The sequence below is a fragment of the Oncorhynchus keta genome, chromosome 8, assembly GCF_023373465.1.
Source record: "Oncorhynchus keta strain PuntledgeMale-10-30-2019 chromosome 8, Oket_V2, whole genome shotgun sequence".
NCBI classification, from domain to species: Eukaryota; Metazoa; Chordata; class Actinopteri; order Salmoniformes; family Salmonidae; genus Oncorhynchus; species Oncorhynchus keta.
The window spans coordinates 29,340,901-29,362,386 of record NC_068428.1 but is presented as its reverse complement, the minus strand read 5'-3'; the positions used below and the strand labels follow the sequence as shown (position 1 = coordinate 29,362,386).

The following is a 21,486-nucleotide window of genomic DNA, read 5'->3' as shown; positions in this document are numbered from 1 at the left end:
ACAAAACAATGTTTCTTATAAAAACAAGAAGTGACGCGGTCAGTCTCCTCAACTCTTAGCCAAGAGAGACATGGCATGCATAGTATTCATATTAGCCCTCTGATTGTAATGGGATGTTGTGTGCATTGAATCCTGACGGTCAAGTCAGTCTTCATATTACTGATATTGAGGTCTGATACAATAAAATGTGTAAAACTTCATTCAATTTAATGGTTTTATTTCATACAATTTTTGTTATTTACTACCCTTGTAGGGCACTGAATGCCCTCATATGGGGAGACCTTCAGTGAATCAGTGTAATGCACTGTATCTACTGATACTTTGAGTCAGGAAGACATCATAAGCATAAAGTATGTTTATTTACATAGACGTTCAACAGAAAATAGATATAAAATATTATACACATTTAAATGAAATGGCATTGCTTAATTCTTAGTCCTTCATACTTTGTAAATTACACACATTTGTTTTTTTGTGGAGTTAGTGGGTATTAAAATTCATTATTATGTTTGCAGCTCGTCACCATTATCAATTCAATTCAATTCAAGGGCTTTATTGGCATGGGAAACATCATCATCACCATCATCACCATTATCACCATCTTAATCATCATCACCATTATCACCATCATAATCATCATCACCATCATCATAAAAAAGTTGCAAAGACTATAACTGCAGATTGATACCATGTTATGCATGTAGCCTATGCTGAGTGTTGTATAATATAGGGATGTCATATGTATGGTTGTCATGGTATTGTGTCTACGTTGACAGAGGTGAGGATGATATCATGGAGGATGTTGATGCGATCGATCTGGTTGAGTTCTCTGATGCGGTGTTTAAACTCAAACAGCTGAGTTCCGTTCACAGCCACCTTAAACTCGCCAGACGTAACCAAAATCTTCATCTGAAACGCAGGACGGACAAACACTGGTGGCCAGATTGTCTTTACAAAATAACCTGGTTAGGTAAAAGTCTGAAAGCTACATCTGACCACCTCTCGGACACTCAACTGTACATGGACTCAGCAAAAGCTTTCATCAGAAAAATACAAATGCTTGATGTAGAGGACATCCGACAGTGCTGATCCTTAACGCACTTTAACTACTTTATCCATGTATTCACCATTACTAGTAGAGATAATGAAAAAAAACAACTGGCCATTGGTAACATTAATAATAGAGTTGTTAGTCAGTACAGTATAGGTTGTTAGTCAGTACAATATAGGTTGTTAGTCAGTACAGTATAGGTTGTTAGTCAGTGCAGTATAGGTTAGGGTTGTTAGTCAGTACAATATAGGTTGTTAGTCAGTACAGTATAGGTTGTTAGTCAGTACAGTATAGGTTAGAGTTGTTAGTCAGTACAATATAGGTTGTTCGTCAGTGCAGTATAGGTTGTTAGTCAGTGCAGTATAGGTTGTTTGTTCAGTACAGTATAGGTTGTTCGTCAGTACAGTATAGGTTAGAGTTGTTAGTCATATAGGTTGTTAGTCAGTACAGTATAGGTTGTTAGTCAGTACAGTATAGGTTAGAGTTGTTAGTCAGTACAGTATAGGTTGTTTCAGTACAGTATAGGTTGTTAGTCAAGTATAGGTTGTTAGTCAGTGCAGTATAGGTTGTTAGTCAGTGCAGTATAGGTTGTTAGTCAGTACAGTATAGGTTAGGTTGTTAGTCAGTACAATATAGGTTGTTCGTCAGTACAGTATAGGTTAGAGTTGTTAGTCAGTACAATATAGGTTGTTAGTCAGTGCAGTATAGGTTGTTAGTCAGTGCAGTATAGGTTGTTCGTCAGTACAGTATAGGTTAGAGTTGTTAGTCAGTACAATATAGGTTGTTCAGTACAGTATAGGTTAGAGTTGTTAGTCAGTACAATATAGTCAGTACAGTATAGGTTGTTAGTCAGTGCAGTATAGGTTGTTAGTCAGTGCAGTATAGGTTGTTAGTCAGTACAATATAGGTTGTTATCAGTACAGTATAGGTTGTTAGTCAGTACAGTATAGGTTAGAGTTGTTAGTCAGTACAATATAGGTTGTTCGTCAGTACAGTATAGGTTGTTAGTCAGTGCAGTATAGGTTGTTAGTCAGTGCAGTATAGGTTGTTAGTCAGTGCAGTATAGGTTGTTAGTCAGTACAATATAGGTTGTTTAGTATAGGTTGTTACAGTACAGTATAGGTTGTTAGTCAGTACAGTATAGGTTGTTAGTCAGTATAGGTTGTTAGTCAGTACAGTATAGGTTGTTAGTCAGTACAGTATAGGTTAGAGTTGTTAGTCAGTAGGTTGTTCGTCAGTACAGTATAGGTTGTTAGTCAGTGCAGTATAGGTTGTTTCAGTCAGTATAGGTTGTTAGTCAGTGCAGTATAGGTTGTTAGTCAGGTTAGGTTAGAGTTGTTAGTCAGTACAATATAGGTTGTTCGTCAGTACAGTATAGGTTAGAGTTGTTAGTCAGTACAATATAGGTTGTTAGTCAGTGCAGTATAGGTTGGTTGTTAGTCAGTACAGTATAGGTTAGAGTTGTTAGTCAGTACAATATAGGTTGTTCGTCAGTACAGTATAGGTTAGAGTTGTTAGTCAGTACAATATAGGTTGTTCGTCAGTACAGTATAGGTTGTTAGTTGTTAGGTTGTTAGTCAGTGCAGTATAGGTTGTTAGTCAGTACAATATAGGTCAGTACAGTATAGGTTGTTAGTCAGTACAGTATAGGTTAGAGTTGTTAGTCAGTACAATATAGGTTGTTCGTCAGTACAGTATAGGTTGTTAGTCAGTGCAGTATAGGTTGTTTAGTCAGGTTGTTAGTCAGTATAGGTTGTTAGTTACAGTATAGGTTGTTAGTCAGTACAGTATAGGTTAGAGTTGTTAGTAGTACAATATAGGTTGTTTGTACAGTTAGGTTGTTAGTCAGTGCAGTATAGGTTGTTAGTACAGTATAGGTTGTTAGTCAGTGCAGTATAGGTTGTTAGTCAGTACAGTATAGGTTAGTTGTTAGTCAGTACAATATAGGTTGTTAGTCAGTACAGTATAGGTTGTTAGTCAGTGCAGTATAGGTTGTTAGTCAGTGCAGTATAGGTTGTTAGTCAGTGCAGTATAGGTTGTTAGTCAGTGCAGTATAGGTTGTTAGTCAGTGCAGTATAGGTTGTTAGTCAGTACAGTATAGGTTAGAGTTGTTAGTCAGTACAATATAGGTTGTTCGTCAGTACAGTATAGGTTGTTAGTCAGTACAGTATAGGTTGTTAGTTACAGTATAGGTTGTTAGTCAGTACAGTATAGGTTGTTAGTCAGTACAGTATAGGTTGTTAGTCAGTACAGTATAGGTTAGAGTTGTTAGTCAGTACAATATAGTCAGTGCAGTATAGGTTAGAGTTGTTAGTCAGTACAATATAGTCAGTACAGTATAGGTTGTTAGTCAGTGCAGTATAGGTTGTTAGTCAGTACAATATAGGTTGTTAGTCAGTACAGTATAGGTTGTTAGTCAGTACAGTATAGGTTAGAGTTGTTAGTCAGTACAATATAGGTTGTTCGTCAGTACAGTATAGGTTGTTAGTCAGTGCAGTATAGGTTGTTAGTCAGTACAATATAGGTTAGAGTTGTTAGTTAGTACAATATAGGTTAGAGTTGTTAGTCAGAACAGTATAGGTTGTTAGTCAGTACAGTATAGGTTGTTAGTCAGTACAGTACAGGTTAGAGTTGTTAGTCAGTACAGTATAGGTTGTTAGTTAGTACAATATAGGTTAGAGTTGTTAGTCAGTACAGTATAGGTTGTTAGTCAGTATAGTATAGGTTGGAGTTGTTAGTCAGTACAGTATAGGTTGTTAGTCAGTACAGTAGAGTTGTTAGTCAGTAGGTTAGTTGTTAGTTAGAGTTGTTAGTACAGAGTTGTAGTCAGTATAGGTTGTTTCAGTACAGTACAGTATAGGTTAGAGTTGTTAGTCAGTACAGTATAGGTTGTTAGTCAGTACAGTATAGGTTGTTAGTCAGTACAGTTAGTCAGTGCAGTTAGAGTTGTTAGTCAGTACAGTATAGGTTGTTAGTTAGTACAATATAGGTTAGAGTTGTTAGTCAGTACAGTATAGGTTGTTAGTCAGTACAGTATAGGTTGGAGTTGTTAGTCAGTACAGTATAGGTTGTTAGTCAGTACAGTATAGGTTAGAGTTGTTAGTCAGTACAGTATAGATTGTTAGTCAGTACAGTATAGGTTGTTAGTCAGTACAGTATAGGTTAGAGTTGTTAGTCAGTACAGTATAGGTTGTTAGTCAGTACAGTATAGGTTGTTAGTCAGTACAGTATAGGTTAGAGTTGTTAGTCAGTACAGTATAGGTTGTTAGTCAGTACAGTATAGGTTGTTAGTCAGTACAGTATAGGTTGTTAGTCAGTACAGTATAGGTTGTTAGTCAGTACAGTATAGGTTGTTAGTCAGTACAGTATAGGTTAAAGTTGCACTGCTATAAAGAATTTTCCCACTGACCTCGAAGGACTGACCGGCCATGAAGGGGAAGCCTCCCTGTGTGTGCCTCTCCTCCTTCCCCCAGTGCTCTCCCATCTTGTGGTTCCTCACCACTGCCTGCTTGCCCCCCTCATTGAACCGAGAGTTGAGGTGGAAGGCAATGTCATTACCTCGCAGAAAGTTCACTGTGAACCTAAACAAGTTAGGATCAAAACAGTTTAATTGATCATATTGATAAAAACACAGGTCAAGATATTATATAGTGAAAAACTACAGTCATCAATCAGGTTAATAGGCCCACTCTTCCAGGATCGTGATGTATTGAAAGCAGCTGGCATTCAATATAGTAAAATGACTTATTACATCAGTTGTATTCAAATAGCATACTGGTAATGTGTACTGTACATCCAATGCTTCCACTGGGTATCTCAGGGATCATATTCATCCCAGTAGACAACAAAGACCCTAGTAGACTATGGTAGTTGATGAACTCACTGCTTAGCGTTTGGTTTGACCTGGCCCATGATGGTGAGCATCATCTTGTCGTAGATGCCTCTTTGTAGGTTCAGGTTGTAGGGCACATTCTATACACCAACACAACACACAGACATTTAGGATATGGCGCTATCTTCACACCAACACAATGATTATGCCAATTCCTTTCCTCCATCTACTGACGCTCCTTCCCTCCCTGTCTCTCACCTGTCCAGTTGGTGTCGGATTCCACTGTGTAGCAGGTGGGAAGCCACCTGGGTCCTGATCAGGCCAATTAGATTGTACACCTGGGTCCTGACCAGGGCCGAATGGCCATCCAGACCCTGGGTTAACGCCTGGGTTAAAGCCTGGGACTGGCCACCCTGGGGGACTGGGCTGGCTGGGGCCCTGGGCCTGGGCTTGAATTGAGGCTGGAGGTTGATAAGGCTGGGGTGTAGGCTGGGGCTGTAATTGGGGAGGCTGGGGCTGGGGTCCAGGCCAGCACGGCTGGCAGGGATGGGTTGGGGCTGGATGGGTATGTTGTGGTTGAGTACCAGGCCAGTTTTGGGCTGGAGCTGGGGATGGTTTGGATGGTTGAGGACCAGGCCAGTTCCAGTTTTGGGCTGGAGCTGGGGATGGTTGTGATGGCTGTGGCCCAGGCCAGTTTTGGGCCGGACCTGGGGCTTGTTGGGATGGCTGTTGCCCAGGCCAGCAGGGGGTGTTCGGGTTCCCAGGAAAGCAAGGCATGGGCTGAGGTTGAGCTGGGGCTGGTTGGGATGATTGAGGACCAGGCCAGCAGGGGATGCTGGGCTGCTCAGGCCAGCAGGATGGAGGTTGGGGTTGGGTGGGCTGTTGGCTGGGCTGTGTCGGCCAGACTGGACCCCCTGGTTGCTGTTGACTGGGCCAGATACTGTTGCTTCCCTGGGGGGTAGAACCAGAGGACGGACAGCCACACAGAGCATCAGAGAGCTGGGGGGACAAAATAAGTACACACACATACAGTCAAAGATACACACATTCGTACATGCACACAGGCACCGACACTTTTGCACACACTCCCATACTCACAGACACAGACAAATAACACAGAATGAGACAAATACAGAGACAATTTCCACACAATACTTCAAGAATTCTAAGCAAGTTCCTATCATTGAGTTCTCCGCTGCTAGTTGTCAGTGTAGAGGTTGAAGGAGGGTAGGTACTTACTTCCATAGTATCTGTAAGTAAAGAGAGAACAGCACGTTTTTTCATCTTCATCAGAAACGGAAGCATTAGAAGCCCTAACAAAACACAAATCACTATAGCAACTCACCACTGTTGGATCACAGGTTAAGAAGATTTTCACTTTAGGAACTTATTTGCTCCAGTTTCATTGCTGATTACACCAGCTGATACTGAGATGACCACTAGATGGCCCCAGTGAATTACCTCACTCCCGTGATTATTATAAGTCCCACACTACTCAGTACTCATACACAGAGTATGACGGTAGAAGGCCATGTCATATGGAACATAATTCATAATAAAGCCCTTCGTAAGGAATGTGTATGGAATTGTGAATCTGTTGTCTGTAATCATTCTGCCACAGTCACACAAGTGACTGTCTTCTCTTAGCACAGCAGATTGTACAGATAGCTACTCACTAATAACATCATTACCTGATTACCTGCCCTCAGTCTGTATAGCCTATATGTTGTGCATGGTGTTTATAGACAATACATGATGACTCTGCAATAGGCCTCCAAACCATACATGTTCTAAGTACACACTATTAAAAGAAACAATTCAGTGTAACACATCTGCCCTCCATATTTCTTTCTTTGTCATTCAGAATGGAATGTTCAAGCCATAATGTCTAAAAGTTCTTAGGCCTAGATTAAGTCTGGACTCGTTTTCAATTGCAGAATCCACGAACACAGAAACATTGCCTTCAAAAGTGGGTTGATGTTTAGATGGGATACAGCTTTTGTCCAATTTAACGTCAAATCAAATGTTATTGTTCACATACACATATTAGCTGATGTTATTGCGGGTGTAGCGAAGTGCTTGTAAAAAACAAAATACTGCAAAGTTGCTTAGGAGCTAGAAGCAGAGCTGCCATATCTGTCGGCGCCATCTTAAACAACCATTGTCAACGTTTTTTTGTGTGCATTTTTAGCTAACCCTAAACCTAACCATTTTCCTGACCTTCATTTCATTCTAGTAACCTGCTACGTTAATTCTTCCCACCTGCTGCGTAAGTTCTCCTAAAACCTGCTAAGAAAAGTCAGTTCTAACAAAAGCTGTATCTCTTCCAGACAGAACCTTCAAAAGGTGCATAGCCCAAAAGGGGTTTGACTAGATGGGATGCAGCTAATGGCAGAAGGGACTTTCAAATCAAATCAAATGTCATTTGTCACATGCTTTGTGAACAGGTGTGGACTAACAGTGAAATGCTTACTTACTTCTCAACTATGCAGAGAGAAAGACAATATAGACGCAATAGAAAAGTAAAACAGGTCATAATAAAAGCAGGCACAATGAGCAACGATAACTTGCTATAATCAAGGAATACCAGTACCATGTCCATGTGCAGGGGTAATTGAGGCAGAGATGTAGGCTATATAGGGAGAACTATGAATAAAGGGACAGAGAGTAAACAGCAGCAGCAACATACAGTGTGCGATGAGTCAAAAAAAAAGTGAGTGCGAAAAGAGTCAATGCAGATAGTCCAGGTAGGTATATGGTCAACTATTTATCAGTCTTATGGCTTGGGGGTAGAAGCTGTTCAGGGTCCTGTTGGTTCCAGACTTGTGGCATCGGTACCGCTTGTCGTGAGGTAGCATTGCAGCCAGAAGTGAGAACAGTCTATGACTTGGGTGGCTGGAGTATTTTACTATTTGTAGGGCCTTCCTCTGACACTGCCTGGTATAGAGGGAAAGGGGGATACCTAGTCAGTTGTACAACTGAATGCATTCAACTGTAATGTGTCTTCCACGTTTAACCCAACACCTCTGAATCAGTGAGGTGCGGGTGCTGACATAATCGACAGCGACGTCATCAGCGCCCGGAGAACAATGGGTTAACTGCCTTGTTCAGGGACAGAACACCACAACAGATTTTTTTCCTTGTCAGCTCGGGGATTCAATCCACCAACCATTCGGTTACTGGGCCAACGCATCTACCCGCCAGGCCACCGGTCTTGGATGGTAGGGAGCTCGGCCCCAGGGATGTTCCCTCTGTAGGTTCTGTAGCTCCTCGTTGTGGTCAAATGCCAAGCAGTTGCCATACCAACCGACTTTTCGTAGCAGGTTAGGAGAATTTACACGCCAGGTTAGGATAATTAACGTTGCAAATTAGGAGAATTAGGTTAAGGTTAGGGAAATAATTAGGGTTAACTAAAATTGCAAAATTCTCCCCAAAGGGACTCAAACATGCTACTTTTGACATCACTTTGACATTAGCTGCATCAATTCGAGCCATGACCACCAAAAAGTGGTGATCGGATTGAATCTAGCTTTCCCTCAGTAAGTGGCCTACTTTTGAACATCCCATAGACCTGCAGTATGCAGAACATGTCAAATCTGTCTATAAAATGTAGGTGGATCATCGTACAATGAATGATTCTATTCAGCCAAAATGTAGGTTAGTGGAAGAGACACTCTATAAGCCAGGGCTTTTCACACTGCAAAATGTTGGTTTGGCAAATGACCTCTTTTAGACTGCAGCAAAGCTAAGAAACATGTAATACTTTCACACTGTAAAGTGCAGAACACCAACCTTAGCCCAGGACTAAATTGGCCCTGCTGCAGATCAGAGTAAGTACCAGCTTTTGGAGGGGGAAGCAGCAAGCCTATGACAGAGATCAGCCAAAATTGTATTTGAATATTCCATGTTTCATCAACTATGATACCAGACAGCTGGAGCTAGATAGATCAAATCAAACTTTATTTAAAGTGCATTTAAAAATGCAACACACAGTAAAGTAAAACAGTAAAACAATAAAATAAGGTAAAAGCTCCCTTGTCAAAGATAAGTCAAATTCACCAATGGGACAACACAGATTTTCTGGATCTCAGGGACTAACCTGGAGAAATAAGAGATATATACATGAATAAAACGTTACATTACCGGTTGTTGTTGTGTTGTTGAGGTGACAGCTAGACAGCTACAGTAGGAATTCACACACACTCCTTTATGTACTCCTTATACATTCCTTCTTTATTTGGCCACTCCTTTATTCCCAACTTTCCTCTACTGGGTAAACCACACCCAGGGGGAAAGATTCCCTGTCACAACATTTCCCTTATCAAAATGTTCTTCATTCTTAAGAGTAAATCAATATATATAAATGTTCTGTCTTAAATGAAAATCCATCAATCGGACGTAGGATAAAAGACAAGACTGGTGACAGGTTGCGGAAATATACTTTAGCAAAATAATGTTTCTGCTCTGAAACTGTCACGGGTGTTTCTGGAATGCAATAAAAAAAAAATTTTCAAGAGAGAGCTTGAAAGAGAGAGAGAGAGAGAGAGAGAGAGAGAGAGAGAGAGAGAGAGACAGCAGGAGCGGTCCTTTAACTATTTGTACATTGTATATATATATATATATATATATATAATATGACATTTGTAATGTCTTTACTGTTTTTAAACTTCTGTATGTGTAATGTTTACTGTTAATTTTTGTTGTTTTTCACTTTATATATTCACTTTGTATGTTGTCCACCTCACTTGCTTTGGCAATGTTAACACATGTTTCCCATGCCAATAAAGCCCTTGAATTGAATTGAATTGAGAGAGAGAGAGAGAGAGAGAGAGAGAGAGACACACAAACACACCCTACAGAGCCCCAGGACAACAGCACAATTAGACCCAACCAAATCATGAGAAAACAAAAAGATAATTACTTAACACATTGGAAAGAATTAACAAAAAAACAGAGCAAACTAGAATGCTATTTGGCCCTAAGCAGAGAGTACACAGTGGCAGAATACCTGACCACTGTGACTGACCCAAAATTAAGGAAAGCTTTGACTATGTACAGACTCAGTGAGCATAGCCTTGCTATTGAGAAAGGCCGCCGTAGGCAGACATGGCTCTCAAGAGAAGACAGGCTATGTGCTCACTGCCCACAAAATGAGGTGGAAACTGAGCTCCACTTCCTAACCTCCTGCCCAATGTATGACCATATTAGAGAGACATATTTCCCCCAGATTACACAGATCCACAAAGAATTCGAAAACAAATCCAATTTTGAAAAACTCCCATATCTTTTGGGTGAAATTCCACAGTGTGCCATCACAGCAGCAAGATTTGTGACCTGTTGCCACAAGAAAAGGGCAACCAGTGAAGAACAAACACCATTGTAAATACAACCCATATTTATGCTTATTCATTTTATCTTGTGTCCTTTAACTATTTGTACATTGTATATATATATATATAATATGACATTTGTAATGTCTTTACTGTTTTTAAACTTCTGTATGTGTAATGTTTACTGTTAATTTTTGTTGTTTTTCACTTTATATATTCACTTTGTATGTTGTCTACCTCACTTGCTTTGGCAATGTTAACACATGTTTCCCATGCCAATAAAGCCCTTGAATTGAATTGAATTGAATTGATAGAGAGAGGGAGAGATGGGAGAGAGAGGGAGAGATGGGAGAGAGAGGGTGAGAGAGAGAGAGAAAGAGGGAGAGATGGGAGAGAGAGAGAGAGAGAGAGAGAGAGAGAGAGAGAGAGAGAGAGAGAGAGAGAGAGAGAGAGAGGGAGAGAGAGAGAGAGAGAGAGAGAGAGAGAGAGAGAGAGAGAGAGAGAGAGAGAGAGAGAGAGAGAGAGAGAGAGAGAGAGAGAGAGAGAGAGAGAGAGAGAGAAAGAGGGAGATATGGGAGAGAGAGAGAGAGAGAAAGAGGGAGATATGGGAGATAGAGAGAGATAAGAGAGAGGGAGAGGGAGAAGGAGAGAGAGAGAGAGAGAGAGAGAGAGAGAAAGAGAAAGAGAAAGAGAAAGAGAAAGAGGGAGAGATGGGAGAGAGATAAAGAGGGAGAGATGGGAGAGAGAGAGAGAGAGAGAGAGAGAGAGAGAGAGATGGAAGAGAGAGAGAGAGAGATGGGAGAGAGAAAGAGAGAGAGGGAGAGGGAGAGAGAGAGAGAGAGAGAGAGAGAGAGAGAGAGAGAGAGAGAGAGAGAGAGAGAGAGAGAGAGAGAGAGAGAAAGAGGGAGAGATGTGAGAGAGTGAGATGGAAGAGAGAGATGGGAGAGAGAAAGAGAGAGGGAGAGAGAGAGAGAAAGAGAGAGGGAGAGGGAGAGAGAGAGGGAGAGAGGGAGATGGGAGGGAGAGTGAGAAATGGGAAAGAGGGAGGGAGAGATGAGAGAGAGAGAGAAAGTGAGATGGAGAGAGAGAGAAAGAAAGAGAGAGGAGAGATGGGAGAGGAGAGAGAGAGAGAGAGAGAGAGGGAGAGGAGAGGAGGAGAGAGAGATGAAAAAGGAAAAGGGAGAGGGGGGACAGAGAGAGAGTGAGCATAGCCTTGCTATTGAGAAAGGCCGCCGTAGGCAGACATGGCTCTCAAGAGAAAACAGGCTATGTGCTCACTGCCCACAAAATGATGTGGAAACTGAGCTGCACTTCATAACCTCCTGCCCAATGTATTATCATATTAGAGAGACATATTTCCCTCAGATTACACAGATCCACAAAGAATTCGAAAACAAATCCAATTTTGATAACCTCCCATATCTACTGGGTGAAATTCCACAGTGTGCCATCACAGCAGCAAGATTTGTGACCTGTTGCCACGAGAAAAGGGCAACCAGTGAAGAACAAACACCATTGTAAATACAACCCATATTTATGCTTATTTATTTTATCTTGTGTCCTTTACCATTTGTACATTGTTAAAACACTGTATATATATAATATGACATGTGTAATGTCTTTATTGTTTTGAAACTTCTGTATGTCTAATGTTTACTGTTAATTTTTATTGTTTATTTCACTTTATATATTCACTTTATATACTATCTACCTCAAATGTTAACACATTTCCCATGCCAATAAAGCCCTTGAATTGAATTGAATTGAATTGAGAGAGATGAGAGAGAGATGAGAGAGAGGAGAGAGAGAGATGGGACAGGGAGAGAGAGAGAGAGATGGGACAGGGAGAGAGAGAGATGGGACAGGGAGAGAGAGAGAGATGGGACAGGTAGGGAGAGAGTGGGGACAGAGAGAGAGATGAGAGAGATGAGAGAGAGATAGGACAGATAGAGAGAGATGAGAAACACAATATTTAAATGTTGCCATAGAAACCAGGGAATCTTGTCTGTGTATGTGTGTGTGTGTGCATGTTTGTGCGTGCGCGTGTCTGTATGTGAATGTATGTGTACATATGTGTATGCACATGCTTACGTGTGTGGGTGTTACAAGTGAGAAGGGGTAACCAGAGGGTGCATAACTCTCAAACCCAAAGTGTCTCTCAAGACAGCCATGGTTTTCATTTAGCACAAAAGCAACACGTTTGAGTATGTGCCTCCATTCCAAACACAACGAACACAGTGTGATGGGCTCTGAGGCTGCTGTTGGTAACGTGGTTGACTTCATTGCTCAGCAGCCAGTCATGAGACTGTGTCTCACAGACAATAACTAACTCCCTGACATGGTCTCTGTGCCAGGGACAGTAATGTCATTACAACAGACAGATACCTTCGCTGTGTCAGACCTGGGGTTGGTTCCCATTGCAGTCAGGCTGAAAGTCTGTCTCACAACATTGAGTCTGTAACACACCATAAGAGGGGCCAGTCTAACCGTTCACCCGGTAACGGTAATAAACATCATCAACTCTGTTTATCCATCTCTCAAAGTCAAAGTTTTTCCCCATCTGCTATGACAGTGTTATAACAGTGTTAAGACAGTGTTATGTAGCCTTTATGACAGAGCATTAGAGTAAAGTGTAGCCTAACCCTCCCAACAAGCAGTAAAGCTATTCCTGGATTTGATTTTAATAACTGAATGAAATCCATTAGCTGAAATCAATAGCTCTCCCTGTGCCAAAGAAAGCAAAGGTAACCTGCCTAAATGACTACCGCCCTGTAGCACTCACGTCAGTAGCCATTAAGTGCTTTGAAAGGCTGGTCATGACTCACATCAACACCGTCATCCCGGAAACCCTAGACCCACTCCAATTCACATACCGCCCCAACAGATTCACAGATGACACAATCTCAATCGCACTCCACACTGCCCTTTCCCACCTGGACAAAAGGAACACCTATGTGAGAATGATTTTCATTTGACTACAGCTTAGTGTTCTACACCATAGTGGCCACAAAGCTCATCACTAAGCTAAGGACCCTGAGACTAAACATCTCTCTCTGCAACTGGATCCTGGACTTCCTGACGGGTTGCCCCCAGGTGGTAAGGGTAGGTAACGCTGACCCACAACACGGGGGCCTCTCATGGGTGCGTGCTTAGTCCCCTCCTGTACTCCTTGTTCACCCACGACTGCGACAACAATGAAACTATAGGGAGGAGGTCAGAGACCTGGCAGTGCGATGCCAGGACAACAACCTTTCCCTCAACGTGAGGAAGACAAAGGAGATGATCGTGGACTACAGGAAAAGGAGGGCAGAACACGCCGTCATTGACAGCAATGGGGCTGTAGTGGAGCGGGTCGAGAGTTTGAAACTCCTTGGTGTCCACATCACCAACAAACAATCATGGTCCAAACTCACCAAGAACGTTGTGAAGAGGGCACGACAACACCTTTCCCCCTCAGGAGAATTAAAAGATTTGGCATGGGTCCCCAGAGCCTAAAAAAGTTCTACAGCTGCACCATTGAGAGCATCCTGAACGGTTGCATCACTGCCTGATGTGGCAACTGCTCAGCATCTGACCGTAAGGTGCTACATAGGGTAGTGCGTACAGCCCAGTACATCACTGGCGCCAAGCTTCCTGCCATCCAGGACCTATATGCTAGGCGGTGTCAGAGGAAGGCCCAAAACAATTGTCAAAGACTACAGTCACCTAAGTCATAGACTGTTCTCACTGCTACCGCATGGCAAGCGGTACCGGAGCTCCTTAACAGCTTCTACCCCCAAACCATAAGACTGCTACAACTAATCCAATGGCCACCTGGGCTATGTGCATTGAGCCCCCCTGTAACCTGTACACATTGACTCGGTACCGGTACCCCCTGTAACCTGTACACATTGACTCGGTACCGGTACCCCCTGTAACCTGTACACATTGACTCGGTACCGGTACCCCCTGTAACCTGTACACATTGACTCTGTACCGGTACCCCCTGTAACCTGTACACATTGACTCTGTACCGGTACCCCCTGTAACCTGTACACATTGACTCGGTACCGGTACCCCCTGTAACCTGTACACATTGACTCTGTACGGATACCCCTGTAACCTGTACACATTGACTGTACCGGTACCCCCTGTAACCTGTACACATTGACTCTGTACCGGTACCCCCTGTAACCTGTACACATTGACTCGGTACCGGTACCCCCTGTAACCTGTACACATTGACTCTGTACCGGTACCCCCTGTAACCTGTACACATTGACTCTGTACCGGTACCCCCTGTAACCTGTACACATTGACTCTGTACCGGTACCCCCTGTAACCTGTACACATTGACTCTGTACCGGTACCCCCTGTAACCTGTACACATTGACTCTGTACCGGTACCCCCTGTAACCTGTACACATTGACTCTGTACCGGTACCCCCTGTAACCTGTACACATTGACTCTGTACCGGTACCCCCTGTAACCTGTACACATTGACTCGGTACCGGTACCCCCTGTAACCTGTACACATTGTACCCCCTGTAACCTACACATTGGTACCGGTACCCCCTGTAACCTGTACACATTGACTCTGTACCGGTACCCCCTGTAACCTGTACACATTGACTCTGTACCCCCTGTAACCTGTACACATTGACTCGGTACCGGTACCCCCTGTAACCTGTACCCCTGTAACCTGTACACATTGACTCTGTACCGGTACCCCCTGTAACCTAACCTGTACACCCCCTGTAACCTGTACACATTGACTCTGTACCGGTACCCCCTGTAACCTGTACACATTGACTCTGTACTGGTACCCCCTGTCACCTGTACACATTGACTCGGTACCGGTACCCCTGTATATAGCTTCATTATTGTTGTTTTATTGTGTTACTATTATTATTTTTACTTTCGTTTTTATGGTAAATATTTTCCTAACTCTATTTTCTTAAAGCACATTGTTGGTTAAGGGCTTGTAAGTAAGCATTTCATGGTAATGTCCTGTTGTATTCGTCAATGTGACGAATGCAATTTGATTTGATTTCAAATGTAAACAATGTTAATTTAAAATGTTCAACTACATATTCATTATCTTCAGCACCACCCCAACATCAAATATGTAAAAATTGCGTGTTTCTATGTTATGTAGTAAAATCAAATGTCAATGACATCATCGGTGTGCGTTGTGTAAATATAACCAATTATGAGTAGACATTGCCAACTAATTGTCTACTAATTGGTTGATGATGTCATTGGAAACACTTATCTTCAATCTTCGCTCCATCCATGATTAGATTATCTGTAGGTATCGAAACTCCTTGCACCTATAACCTCTGACCTCTAGCTGTAACCCCTGACCTCTAGCTGTAACTCCTGATCTCTAGCTGTAACCCTGACCTCTCGCTGTAACCCCTGATCTCTAGCTGTAACCCCTGACCTCTAGCTGTAACCCTTGATCTCTAGCTGTAACCCCTGACCTCTAGCTGTAACCCCTGATCTCTAGCTGTAACCCCTGATCTCTAGCTGTAACCCCTGACCTCAAGCTGTAACCCCTGATCTCTAGCTGTAACCCCTGACCTCTAGCTGTAACCCCTGACCTCTAGCTGTAACCCTTGGCCTCTAGTAGATTTAACAAGTGACATCAATAAGGGATCACAGCTTTCACCTGGATTCACCTGGTCAGTCTGTCATGGAAAGAGCAGGCGTTCATAATGTTTTGTATACTCAGTGTACATTCAACACATGTTTCTTGCGAAATGCACTAACACCATCAAAACTTTAAATGCATACCACAAAATAAAATAACTTTTTCAAAATAGTATAATTTGTCAAAATGCTAAATAAACGAACACCCACAAAACTTAGAATACATGTAACAAAATTGCAAAATCCATCAAAACAGTATAATTTGTCATCATATTATACATTTGATAATGGCTCCAAAAATACTCGCTATAGCCATCAATAGATCATCATTTTCTATGAAAAATAGTAAAATGGTAAGAGATGGTAATCAAACATTTTATAGAAGTGAGCTATTCTTGTTTTCTGAATTATAACCAAATACGAAAGCAGCAGGAATTTTACTAAAAGGTCAAATAAAATATATGGTTTGGAATTGTTTACATGTTAATAAATGCTGTGTATGGTAATGCTGTTTTAAATGTTTTATAATAAGGCAAACATAAATCAAATCAAGTCTGTCTGAAGTACTCACAACCACGCAGGTAGTTATGGAACTAGTAACCCAACACGTTACTGTCAGATACTAAGGCCTACTGTGTACTGCAAGGCTTAGATGACAAAGACCTCCTAGTAGGATTGAGCAACTGCAAAAGCAATATGGAATACAGCAATATTTTTTATTTAACCTTTATTTAACCAGTGATATTGAAAGTAATTACAAGTATGAAACAGAGAAAACACTTTGTTTTTTATATTAACTGATGAGGTGCTGCTTTTAGTATATGTGTGTCCTTTGTTGTGTTTTATTGTGAATGTATTGGTGTTGAATGTATTGGCTGGTGCAATCAAATTTCCCCTTTGGAACATAAATAGAGCAATATCTGATCTGATCTTAATCACTGTACAAAAGAAGTGAGTGTTGTTCAATGAAATGCCCTTCCTATGTCTGGAGGCCTTCCATCGGCAAGTGGAAAAACAATCCCCAATACAAAGGAGGAAAGGTGAATACAGAGGAGTAACACAAGTGATATGAATGAACAGGCTTCAAAGCAAAGGTCTCTAATGGAAGGTCACAATGTTACTTAGAAGTAACCTAACTTTATTCTCTGCGTCATAAAAATAAAAAATACAAAAATTGCAACCTTCTCTCTTCTGATGAAAGCAATGTGTTTACATTAAAGAACATTGCTTAATTTGTTGTCCTACATGAATGCTAAGATCACACAGATTTGCACATGGAGTGGTTATTTTAGTAAGTGGGAATTAATGCGGTATTATGTGTGCACCAGAGAAAGAGTGCAGCTCATCATCTTCATTATCAAATCAAATGTATTTGTATAGCCCTTCTTACATCAGCTGATATCTCAAAGTGCTGTACAGAAACCCAGCCTAAAACCCCAAACAGCAAGCAATGCAGGTGTAGAAGCACGGTGGCTAGGAAAAACTCCCTAGAAAGGCCAAAACCTAGGAAGAAACCTAGAGAGGAATCAGGCTATGAGGGGTGGCCAGTCCTCCTCTGGCTGTGCCGGGTGGAGATTATAACAGAACATGGCCAAGATGTTCAAATGTTCATAAATGACCAGCATGGTCAATTAATAATAATCACAGTAGTTGTTGAGGGTGCAGCAAGTCAGCACCTCAGGAGTAAATGTCAGTTGGCTTTTCATAGCCGATCATTAAGAGTATCTCTACCGCTCCTGCTGTCTCTAGAGAGTTGAAAACAGCAGGTTTGGGACAGGTAGCACAGCCGGTGAACAGGTCAGGGTTCCATAGCCGCAGAGCAAACAGTTGAAAATGGAGCAGCAGCACGGCCAAGTGGACTGGGGACAGCAAGGAGTCATCATGCCAGGAAGTCCTGAGGTATGGTCCTAGGGCTCCGGTCCTCAGAGTGAGAGAGAGAGAAAGAAAGAAAAAGAAAGAGAGAATTAGAGAGAGCATACTTAAATTCACACAGGACACCGGATAAGACAGGAGAAGTACTCCAGATATAACAGACTGACCCTAGTCCCTGACACATAAACTACTGCAGCATAAATACTGGAGGCTGAGACACTGTGGCCCCCTCCGATGATACCCCCGGACAGGGCCAAACAGGCAGGATATAACCCCACACACTTTGCCAAAGCACAGCCCCCACACCACTAGAGGAATATCTTCAACCACCAACTTACCATCCTGAGACAAGGCCGAGTTTAGCCCACAAAGATCTCCGCCATGGCACAACCCAAGGGGGGGCGCCAACCCAGACAGGAAGATCACGTCAGTGACTCAACCTACTCAAGTGGAGCACCGCTCCTAGGTACGGCATGGAAGAGCACCAGTAAGCCAGTGACTCAGCCCATGTAATAGGGTTAGAGGCAGAGAATCCCAGTGGAGAGAGGGGAACCACCCAGGCAGAGACAGCAAGGGTTCGTTGCTCCAGTGCCTTTCCATTCACCTTCACACTCCTGGGCCAGACTACATTCAATCATATGACCTACTGAAGAGATGAGTCTTCAGTAAAGACTTAAAGGTTGAGACTGAGTCTGCGTCTCTCACATGGGTAGGCAGACCATTCCTTAAAAATGGACCTCTATAGAAGAAAGCCCTGCCTCCAGCTGTTTGCTTAGAGATTCTAGGGACAGTTAGGAGGCCTGCGTCTTGTGAACGTAGCATACGTGTAGGTATGTACAGCAGGACCAAATCAGAGAGCTAGGTAGGAGCAAGCCCATGTAATGCCTTAGGTTAGCAGGAAAACCTTGAAATCAGCCTTGCCTTAACAGGAAGCCAGTGTAGGGAGGCTAGCACTGGAGTAATATGATCACATTTTTTGGATCTAGTCAGGATTCTAGCAGCCATATTTAGCACTAACTGAAGTTTATTTAGTGCTTTATCCAGGTAGCCGGAAAGTAGAGCATTGCAGTAATCTAACCTAGAAGTAACAAATCATGGATTTCTTTTTCTGCATAATTTTTGGACAGAAAGTTTCTGATTTTTGCAATGTTACGTAGATGGAAAAAAGCTGTCCTTCAAACAGTCTTGATATGTTCGTCAAAAGAGAGATCAGGGTCCAGAGTAACGCCGAGGTCCTTCACAGTTTTATTTGAGATGACTGTACAACCATCAAGATTAATTGTCAGATTCAACAGAAGATCTCTTTGTTTCTTGGGACCTAGAACAAGCATCTTGGGTTTTGTCCGAGTTTAAAAGTAGAAAGTTTGCCAGCCATCCACTTCCTTATGTCTGAAACACAGGCTTCTAGCAAGGGCAATTTTGGGGCTTCAACATGTTTCATTGAAATGTGTGTCATCCGCATAGCAGTGAAAGTTAACATTATGTTTCCAAATGACATCCCCAAGAGGTAAAATATATAGTGAAAACAATAGTGGTCATAAAACAGAACCTTGAGGAACACCAAAATGTACATTTGATTTGTCAGAGGACAAACCATTCACAGAGACAAACTGATATCTTTCAAACAGATAAAATCTAAACTAGGCCAGAACTTGTCCGTGTAGACCAATTTGGGTTTCCAATCTCGCCAGAAGAATATGGTGATCGATGGTATCAAAAGCAGCACTAAGGTCTAGGAGCACGAGGACAGATGCAGAGCCTCGGTCTGACGCCATTAAAAGGTAATTTACCACCTTCACAAGTGCAGTCTCAGTGCTGTGATGGGGTCTAAAACCAGACTGAAGCATTTTGTTTACATTGTTTGTCTTCAGGAAGGCAGTGAGTTGCTGCGCAACAGCTTTTTCTAAATTTTTTGAGAGGAACGGAAGATTCGATATAGGCTGATAGTTTTTTTTATATTTTCTGGGTAAAGGTTTGGCTTTTTCAAGAGAGGCTTTACTACTGCCACTTTTAGTAAGTTTGGTACACATCCGGTGGATAGAGAGCCGTTCAACATAGGAGGGCCAAGCACAGGAAGCAGCTCTTTCAGTAGTTTAGTTGGAATAGGGTCCAGTATGCAGCTTGACGGTTTAGAGGCCATGATTATTTTCATCATTGTGTCAAGAGATATAGTACTAAAACACTTGAGTGTCTCTCTTGATCCCTCGCCTTTGCGGGATGCACGGGGGATATGGTCACTCTTGTAACAAGGAAGTGAGGCCTCATTTAACACAATAAATTCATCAGGCTTAAGCCATGTTTCAGTCAGGCCAATCACATCAAGATTATGATCAGTGATTAGTCCATTGACTATAACTGCCTTGGAAGTGAGGGATCTAACATTAAGTGGCCCTATTTTGAGATGTGAGGTATCATGATCTCTTTCAATAATGGCGGAATGGAGGTCTTTATTCTAGTGAGATTGCTAAGGCGAACACCGCCATGTTTAGTTTTGCCCAAACTAGGTTGAGGCACAGACACGGTCTCAATGGGGATAACTGAGCTGACTCCACTGATTGTGCTCGTGGCAGGCTCCACTAAGCTGGCCGGCTTGGCTAACAGCCTGCTGCCTGGCCTGCACCCTATTTCATTGTGGAGCTAGAGGAGTTAGAGCCCTGTCTATGTTGGTAGATAAGATGAGAGCACCACTCCAGCTTGGATGGAGTCCATCACTCCTCAACAGGCCAGGCTTGGTCCTGTTTGTGGGTGAGTCCCAGAAAGAGGGCCAATTATCTACAAATGCTATCTTTTGGGAGGGGCTGAAAACAGTTTTCAACCAGCGATTGAGTTGTGAGACTGCTATAGAGCTCATCACTCCCCCTAACTGGGAGGGGGCCAGAGACAAATAGTCGATGCCGACATCTTTCTAGGTGATTTACAGGCTGAAGCATGTTGCGCTTGGTGACCTCTGACTGTTTCATCCTAACATCGTTGGTGCCGACGTGGATAACAATATGTCTATACTCTCTACACTCGCCAGTTTTAGCTTTGGCCAGCACCATCTTCAGATTAGCCTTAACGTCAGTAGCCCTGCCCCCTGGTAAACAGTGCATGATCGCTGGATGATTCGTTTTAAGTACAATACTGCGGGTAATGGAGTCACCAATGACTAGGGTTTTCAATTTGTCAGAGCTAATGGTGGGAAGCTTCGGCGTCTCAGACCCCGTAACGGGAGAAGTAGAGACCAGAGAAGGCTCGACCTCAGACTCCAACTCGTTTCTGGCGGCTGAATGAGCGACACCGGTTGAGCATTCCTACAGCATTTCCCTCCAGAAGCCATGAGAAAATTGTCCGGCTGCGGGGACCGTGCGAGGGGATTTGTACTAAAGTTACTATCTGTACTTACTGGTGGCACAGACGCTGTTTCATCCTTTCCTACACTGAAATGACCCTTGCCTAACGATTGCGTCTGAAGCTGGGCTTGCAGCACCACTATCCTCGCCGTAAGGCGATCGTTCTCCTGTATATTATGAGTACAGCGACTGCAATTAGAAGGCATCATGTTAATGTTACTACTTAGCTTCGGCTGTTGGAGGTCCTGACGAACCACGTCCAGATAAAGCGACAAATCATCATCTTTATCTTCATCAGCATCATCATAAAATAGGTGCAAAGAGTTACTTCTATGTATGTAGCCGATGATGGTTGTTGTATAATGTATATAAGGATGTCATCTGTGTGGTTGTCATGGTATTGTGTCTATGTTGACAGAGGTGAGGATGACATC

The 21,486-nt window shown here is 42.5% G+C and overlaps 1 protein-coding gene and 1 long non-coding RNA gene across 23 annotated transcripts; one reads left to right on the top strand and one right to left on the bottom strand.

Moving 5' to 3' along the window:
- Positions 1-340: 340 nt before the first annotated feature.
- Positions 341-9,167, bottom strand: LOC118387062 (galectin-3-like). 2 transcript variants are annotated; one of them, XM_035775183.2, is made up of 7 exons: positions 9,027-9,165; positions 8,676-8,748; positions 6,123-6,196; positions 5,142-5,834; positions 4,935-5,023; positions 4,461-4,632; positions 341-909 (listed from the first exon to the last, which is right to left on the bottom strand). In XM_035775183.2, exons 3-7 carry the CDS (start codon positions 6,186-6,188, stop codon positions 751-753), a joined length of 1,179 nt encoding a protein of 392 aa, XP_035631076.1. In that variant the 5' UTR covers positions 6,189-6,196; positions 8,676-8,748; positions 9,027-9,165; the 3' UTR covers positions 341-750. The 2 variants fall into 2 exon arrangements, with proteins under 2 accessions (XP_035631076.1, XP_052379917.1); XM_052523957.1 differs by having other exon boundaries at positions 785-932; positions 9,027-9,167.
- On the top strand, positions 945-4,447 carry LOC127931404 (uncharacterized). Of its 21 annotated transcripts, none has more exons than XR_008141000.1 (7): positions 945-1,251; positions 1,980-2,139; positions 2,506-2,605; positions 2,702-2,773; positions 3,021-3,224; positions 3,460-3,803; positions 4,019-4,447. It is a non-coding gene; the product is annotated as an uncharacterized LOC127931404 (long non-coding RNA). The 21 variants fall into 21 exon arrangements; XR_008140994.1 differs by having other exon boundaries at positions 2,506-2,612; positions 2,665-2,773; positions 3,087-3,224; XR_008140997.1 differs by having other exon boundaries at positions 2,506-2,612; positions 2,665-2,773; positions 3,065-3,224.
- Positions 9,168-21,486: the final 12,319 nt, after the last annotated feature.

What these genes read in the sequence shown, in the direction of transcription:
- LOC118387062 (XM_035775183.2), bottom strand. Translation starts at nt 6,188, where the DNA reads ATGCTTCCGTTTCTGATGAAGATGAAAAAACGTGCTGTTCTCTCTTTA. An exon ending in TACTTACAGATACTATGGAA is followed by an intron (nt 5,835 to 6,122) that starts GTAAGTACCTAC and finishes TCTACCCCCCAG; the next exon opens with GGAAGCAACAGTATCTGGCC. An exon ending in ATCCGACACCAACTGGACAG is followed by an intron (nt 5,024 to 5,141) that starts GTGAGAGACAGG and finishes GTTGGTGTATAG; the next exon opens with AATGTGCCCTACAACCTGAA.